At 42.6% G+C, this 7,392-nt stretch overlaps 2 protein-coding genes across 2 annotated transcripts in view; one reads left to right on the forward strand and one right to left on the reverse strand.

Annotated features, from left to right (window-relative positions):
• The window catches only part of LRRC31 (leucine rich repeat containing 31), a 10,809-nt gene extending 9,418 nt beyond the window's left edge, over positions 1-1,391 (forward strand). The window contains exon 9 of the mRNA XM_009072730.1: positions 1,072-1,391. Coding sequence (XP_009070978.1) covers positions 1,072-1,391 — 320 coding nt within the window. The remainder of the gene's footprint in view (positions 1-1,071) is intronic.
• A 4,542-nt stretch (positions 1,392-5,933) lies between these two features.
• LRRIQ4 (leucine-rich repeats and IQ motif containing 4) overlaps positions 5,934-7,392 on the reverse strand; it is a 3,129-nt gene continuing 1,670 nt past the window's right edge. The window contains 3 exon segments of the mRNA XM_009072733.1: positions 5,934-6,086; positions 6,089-6,126; positions 6,391-6,553. Of these exon segments, the coding sequence (XP_009070981.1) occupies positions 5,934-6,086; positions 6,089-6,126; positions 6,391-6,553 (354 nt within the window).

Below are 7,392 nucleotides of genomic sequence, written 5' to 3' on the forward strand. Positions count from 1 at the left end.
ATGTTTTTGCATAAATCAAATGAAAATATGGAAAACGTAGCAGTATTTTTCCCAGAAAGAGCTTTCATTTTCCTGAAGATTGTCCCCTGTACATGCCCAGTGCAAAAACTGAAAAGAATAAAATGCAAAGAATCTTTTAGCACTTTTATCTATTAATATTAAAAAAGCATCACTTAGAAAATGTAGAGTTTGCATCTGTTTTTTATCCCAGATATTTAAAGCTGCCTCTGAGGAGTTTTATTTTGCTCAGTTGCTGTTTCAGGGTTCAGTACTTTATAGAAAATGTATGTGCTGACAGCCAGTAATACAGGCACCACCAGCTCTCAGCCCATTAGGTGTGTTCTATAGTCAGAGAGGGAATTAAACCACAAATATTTTCACCTACCTCCTAGCAGCTGCTGAGAAATACTGGAAAATGGGAACCTGATAAAAGAATAAATTTTAGGATCCTTTTAAAAACCTGCTTATTTTATACTCATCTTTGTGATTCTGTGGGCCTGACTCAGGAGGTTGAGTGGCTGAGATTGACAATAGCTGTGTGACAGCTAATAAGGTCCTGTAATGTGAAATCTGGTGAGGTGAAGCCTGAATATTTTTGACTAAAAACCATCACCCTTGATGGGTGTCTCCTTTACCAATCATATGTTAAGGATCCCAGTTCCCTTTAGGGTATATCAGGCCCTCCCACAGCGAGAGGTGGCTGTTGTAGTCATGCAACCTCATCTAGTTTTGCTTTCTTCTTTCTAGATGTCCCTGTAAGCCTCTCTGCCTGTTTTAATTGGCACTTGATATAACCTCCTGCCAGCTGACTGAGGTTTTCAGGTTGCCATATGATTCTAACTCAATACTTCTGTCCCTTTTGAATTACCTGTGCTTGAAGTGTTGTACATTGTGATAAAAGTCTTTCTGAGATCAGCAGCAAGTGATTTTATGTTGCTGAGGAGTTAAATCTTGCCGTTTGACTGCTGAAAAGCCTTAATGTGGTGTTAAAAGGCAACTGTTCTTTCTGAGCAGCTTTTAAAGCAGTTGCCAGGATTTATTAGTTGTGTTTATGTCTGTCATCTCTTGCAGCATCGCTGGCACAGGATGGCCATCTAGGCAGGCTGCAGAAGCTGGATTTGAGCTATAATGACAGCATCTCTGATGAAGGCTGGGCTGCTTTCTGTCCAGGCTTAGCAGCATTCAAGGACCTCTCAGAGCTGGATGTCAGCCTCCGCCCATCGTCCTGCCGGGACTGTGGGACGTGGTTCGGTGGGTTGTTGGCCGCACTGACCCAGCTGCCTGCCCTGGCTGAGCTGGGCATGCAGAGGTGGGTCCTGTCAGAATCCCAGAGGAAACAGCTGGAAGGCTTTAATCAAGACAGCCAAAGAAACATTCGTTTTGACTGTTGATGAAGGCTAAAGGTTTCTGCAAGGCCTGTCACCAGCAGCACATGAACCAAGTGTTATTGTTGTGTCTCTGACTTAGAAGACTGCACAGTTTTTAATAATCTCTTGAAATAGTTTCACAATTATAGAAAACTGTTATTCAACCTTCTGCATCATAGATCATTCCATTTAATAACATATTTCTTCAGATTCTCTGGGCCATGACACTACTACATACACTTAACCTTCATGCTGTGAGTGACAAGTGCTCAAAGAGCAGTGCTGGTTCCAGATGGACACACCGCAAGTTTGCCAGAGGAGGGAAGGGGCTGAGGTGTGTGTTAATGCAGGTGGGTGTGCAGTGTGCATGTGGCCTTGGAAAATACCTCTAATGGGCAAATACTGGAAACCCCTGTGGTTTAAATTTTAGTTTCTTCTCACCCAAAACACTTGACTCCTTGTGAATGCATTAAATCTACAGAACTGGGAGATTTTGAAAGTATCCCAACAACTCAACTTTATATATTAGTTCGGTAAGGAGAATGCAGAAGGGGCTGTTCTGCCTCTGCTCTGGCCCTTGATACCATCTGATAGTGGAGATGAGTCCTGTGTACAGAAACAGCATAAAATCCAAGTAACCATTGATTGGTGTTTTTGCAGATCTCAGGGGCAAGGGAAATGCTGTGGTACATAAAATCAGAGATATGTTCTGCTACCTTAGCAACGATTTTGGATACAGAGCAATCCATAAGGCTATGCAAAAACTTCAGGATACTTCAAGGATGCTCCTCCTCATCCTGAGCCATTTCAGCCTTACCCAGACTGAGCTTTCTGTACAGACCATTTTATGTCATGCAGCACAAAACCAAACTTCCATATCTAAGCATCTGATCTAGAGCATCTGAAAGCCAGTGGGAGTCCCTGCAGTGTCTTCACACTTCCTGCATTCAGAATTCATCTGTTAACCTTCACAACACCTTGTGACACAGACAGTGTTTTTATCCTTACCCTAAGATGAAGGAAGTGAGCAAAGTCTATTATTCAAAGCCATAGAGCAACTCCTAGTGAGACCCCAACACCCTGTTCTGTTCCCAAGACTGGCTGGGAAAAGCACCAACTTGGAACATGTAAGCAGGTGATTTCTTTATGTGATAATTACCTTTTTAGCATTTTATTGCATTTGCTTACACAGAGACAATTTCTGGCATAGTCGTGTCCTGGAGCATGGTAACCCACATGTGAGCTCCAAGACTGCAGTGGGATTATTCATCTGTAAGGTATTTTAGGAAGTAAAGATATTAGATCTGCCCACTGAGTGAGGAGTCTTAGAGAAATCCTGAGGCAGCTTGAGGGATAAAGTACTGCTCAATTAGCTCTGAGTATATCTACATGCTGCAGCAATCTCTTGGAGGAGAAGCACAACAGGATCATACAGTGGCACTCCCCTAACTTGCTAGGAGCCCCCTCAGCAAGTCCTCCCCTGCAGATGTAGATCAATATTCACCTCTCAGTCCATGTGACCCTTCCAACATCAGCTTCTGGCTGCTCAGGGCTATAACCAGCAGCTGACAATGCTGTGCTGATACCTGTTGATCATTTAATCCACGATTTCATCTGAGTCTCCCTGGACTTCCTGGGTCCAGTTTCAGTTCCACTTGAAAAGTGCACTTGGCTTCCCCAGCTCTGAGAAATGTGAGTTGGAGTGTCTTGGTCAGAGGCAGCAGGGAATTGCAGTGTGGGATCAGTTATTTCCTACAGAGATCCTCAACCTCTGAAATGAAGCCAAGAGCCCCTGTTTCACACAGGGCTAACAAGAGACTTTCAAGCAGTGGCTCAAGCCAAGAGAGTTATTCTGATGTGGAAGTACCATCACCTCTGTTTAACAGCAGCACTCAACCTCTTCTCCTAATCACTTGCCTTCCTGTGTCTTTCCTCCTCAAATCTGCCTTTGGTCCAACTGGGAAATTGATCTTTTACCTGTTCTGCAAGAATCGCTCTGTATCACTCCTTTCCCACCTGAACCTCTCTCTCTGTATTCAGTAAAGCCCATGTTTAGTGACCATAGCTGTTGAAATCTTACTGACTGAACTGGCCTTCAGTGTTGGGGTTTCTTGCTCTGTTGTAGCTGAGTTCCTCATTCTCATTTGTAGACACTCAAATGAGTGTCAATGACAATGAGTTCCTCATTCTCAGCTCCAGAGCACAGTACAGACCTACTGTGGGAACCTCTCCCCTTTGCTGTTCATGATCGCTGCTCAGTCCTTTGTCCTCTCATGATTCTGCCATACTTATTGTTCCACAAAAAAAAAAAAAAAAAGCTTTTATTCCTTCTATCACCTCTGCTAAATGTCCTATCTGCCAGTTTTCCCAGAAATCTCTCTTCCAGTTATTTCTTTCTTGGTAGACTCTGAATCATCTCTGGTCCTCTTTGCCATCACTTAGGGTGAAAAAATTCCATAAGACATCTCCAAACAATCAAAACAGCTTCAGTTACTTAATACAATGGAAAACCAAAATGGAGCTGTCCCACTTTCCTGCAGTCCCAGCTCTCTCCTGCCAACAAGCATATTAATGAGATTTCAATATCAATCCAGAGCCAAACAGAAATCATCTCCATACCCTGGATGCAGCATTCAGACAGCACTACCTGGAGATGGAACTCTACGAAGAGCTGCTGTCAGTGACCTGCCTTCACCACCTCCTTCAGGATGCATCATCTCCTCCAAGGCGACTCAGACAAGGGGAGGGAGAGCAGGACTGCGGTTCTGACCAGGCAGTTAAACCGAATAAAGGGTTCTGCTCTCACCCAGTCCTGCATTTTGAGCCTGCACAGTGGCTGGTCCCAGTCCAGCTCTGTGTATGCTGCAAATAACTCTGGAGAGACTTAAGGAGTGTCTACAAAAACTAGACAAGGATATGAGATGTCTAGGACAAACAGCTCTGTCAAGTGCTGTGGAAAGGCATGGTTGCCTATAAATTTGGCATGCTAGAATTACAGTAAGGTGTGTTTGTCATGGTTCTTTTTAATAACAAAGGTGTTAAGACGTGCCAGAAGCAGAATCATGGCAGAATATTGCATCCTGCAGACCCAGTGCTTTCAAATCAGCAGCCTGTTGTACACAGATATTTTACAAACTGTCACCAAGCCATCTCAGAGATGAGCTGCACCACTAAGGATGTGACAGTCATTCAAACTGCTGTAACTGCAGAATGTCAAAACATCAGGGAACAGTTTTGCAGAAGTGAGGAGATACTTTCCAAACAGCTTTATACACCTCTGTAAGGCAGGATGGTAGTGCAGGTTCCGCAGAAGTGCATGTGTTCTGACTGCCTGGAATCCTACTACATATTTCCAAACAAGGTACTGATCACTTCTGGAGGTAAAATTTATTAAGTGACTGCTGGTTGGTGGAGCCACAAATATCACTCTAGATATGGCTGTGCCTCACTGATTGGGAAACAGATTTGTAAGAACTGCAAGTAAAATAGTTTGGGATTCAGAACAAACATATCTTCATTGCTTCAGGTTCCTGCAGATTAGTTTCCAGTTAATCAGCTGCTTTGAGGTAACATGCGTTCAGAATCTCCAGAATATTTCAGAACCTGCCTGATCCAGCTGGAGTCAGTGTTGACAAAACACAAATCCAAGCCTTCAAAAAACGATCAGTGTTTTCATTGTCACACTGATTCAAATGCTTTAATACTGCTTGTCTCCTGCTTGCTTATCTCTGCTCACATTGGCCCTTCTTGTAAATGAAAAGAGCTCTGTGCAGTTTACTGCCCAAGTATCACTTTTTATTTTCCCTTTCCTTTCCCTTTCTTTTCCTTCTTTTTCTCATTAAGTGTCAAGAAACCCCATTCTGCTTCATCAACCCACACCACAAGCTTTGGACCTGAAAAAGAGAGAACAACAACTTGGTTCCCTGGAGGAAAAGGGTAAAAGCAAACAGTCATGTGGAATGGTGCTACTGGTGGATATTCATGACAAAAAAAGGCAGGCACACTGTGGTCTCCAAAAACCCCTTTTATTCTGGATTAGTCTACATTGTTTGAAGCTAAGGTAGACTGTCAGTCACCTGATTTTTCTTTTACTTTCTGTGTGCTATGTTTAGCAAGAGGAATGTCTTACCAGGGAGGACACTGACACTGTAGTCCTCCAGACCCTTTGATTAGAGTAGTAAATGACTGTGTCTACATATCTTTAAATGACACTTTTTAGTTCAGAAGAGCAGTTTGGGAGAAACAGTAGTTCATGAAGAAAGTACAGACATTGCAGAAAGGGAAGAATAGTTTAGGTTCAGAGGAATCAAGAACTGAGTATTTGCCTTTCCTTCTTGCCCTGTGTTTTTGATCAGAATATTAATTCTGTGGCCCCCCACTGATGATACAGACTGATGTTCTTTTGGGGAAAAAAACCCAACCCAAATCAAACCCCAAACCACACAACAAATGTGTTTTGTTCGATGTGTTTGCACAACTCTCTGCACTCACAATACAGTCAGCAGGAGTGCCCTGCAGGTTGTTCTGCAAAGTACCTGTTGCTAAAAACACATCCTACCTATAAGTTCATGGCCTTTTAATGCCTTTTTTCCGTAAGTGTTCCCAGATGACAAATGTTCCCTAAGAGCATACTTCAGTTGGAGGGTCTGTCATAGGGCTCCCATCCACCAGGACCTGCTCCAGCTGCTTAAGACTGTCCAGGTCCTTGGGCAGCTGTGACATGACAGGTAATTGTTCTGGGTGAGCAGTTCTTGCAATCCTGAACACACAAAACCAAACAGCTGCAGCACGAGGAACAAATGATGTGAAGCATTCCTGAGCGCTCCCCATAAACAGCAATGCCACAAACAATTCAGTTTCTGTGCATGCAACAAATGTGTGTATTGAACATCTCACCAGAGAATTTAAAAATTGGGATATCTGCTCCCAGAAGCAGAAGGACAGGACTCAGACTCTCCATGGAATTTCCATGTTGCAGCAGACCAAGATCTTCTCCCTTCTATTGCTCCTGCTTGCAAATTGCTGATGTCTTCTGACAGACTTGTGAATTTAATGCCTTTATCTTGTCCCAACTATAATCTCTCTAATGACTCCAGGAGAAAGATTTCCTTTTGAAAGATACTGAATTGGTTTTCACACTGGCAAAGGCACTTAAAATTAGTCAGTTCCTTCACCTCTGCAGGTATCTAGACACAGTCATTAAAAAGATACATTATGTCAATTAAACAGCAATCTTTGGGATTTTGGTTTTAGGGAAAAAAATCTCCGAAGAAAATGCTGTGGAGCTACATTACTGTTGATGGATGAACACAGAATATTCTGGTCATTAATATCACATTATACCTCACAGTATGGTGGAAATTTTGGCAAAGAAATCCATGTTGCTTCCTCTGCAGGAAAGATTTCTTATGGGGTTAATCTTATTTCTGAGCAGAAACATTAGTCTGCTTCTTCATTTCCTTTGTGTGCACTGTGCAGGGGAGAGCAATTCAAATGAATGAAATTGGAAAGTGAGTCTTTTGCATAAATTACTACTTCTGTAAATATAACCTTCAAGAAGAAAATTGCACCAGTGAAAATCTCCTTGGAAGAGAAACATTGCATTATAGAAAAAGGAAGGTGTGTTCTGAGCCCTAGCATGAGGATGGCCATGAATACTGTTATATTTATAGCACAGCTTTAGGGTGCATAATTGTTCATTATCAAATGAACAGCACATGTTAATGGAGTTAAAGGCATTAACAATATCATATCCATTTTTAAACTGCCCTCTGCTCTGTTTCAATTTGTGACATATTGATTCTATGCAAATGAAGCTCTTCCTTTCCAGTGTACACAGAAGGAAAGGATGCAAAAAGCCTGCAGCAGTCCCTCCAGTTAGGATTTCACCTTCATGATTCAACACAAAGGTCAGTGTTCCTACAGTCTTGCTTTTTTTTCCCTGCCTGAATAGTGAGATGTCAATGATAAGGTGTAACCCAGGCTCAAGTTATGTGAAGGCACCAGGTGGAATGTGCCTTCCCCC

Source organism: Acanthisitta chloris, unplaced genomic scaffold (genome assembly GCF_000695815.1).
Source record: "Acanthisitta chloris isolate BGI_N310 unplaced genomic scaffold, ASM69581v1 scaffold23194, whole genome shotgun sequence".
NCBI classification, from domain to species: Eukaryota; Metazoa; Chordata; class Aves; order Passeriformes; family Acanthisittidae; genus Acanthisitta; species Acanthisitta chloris.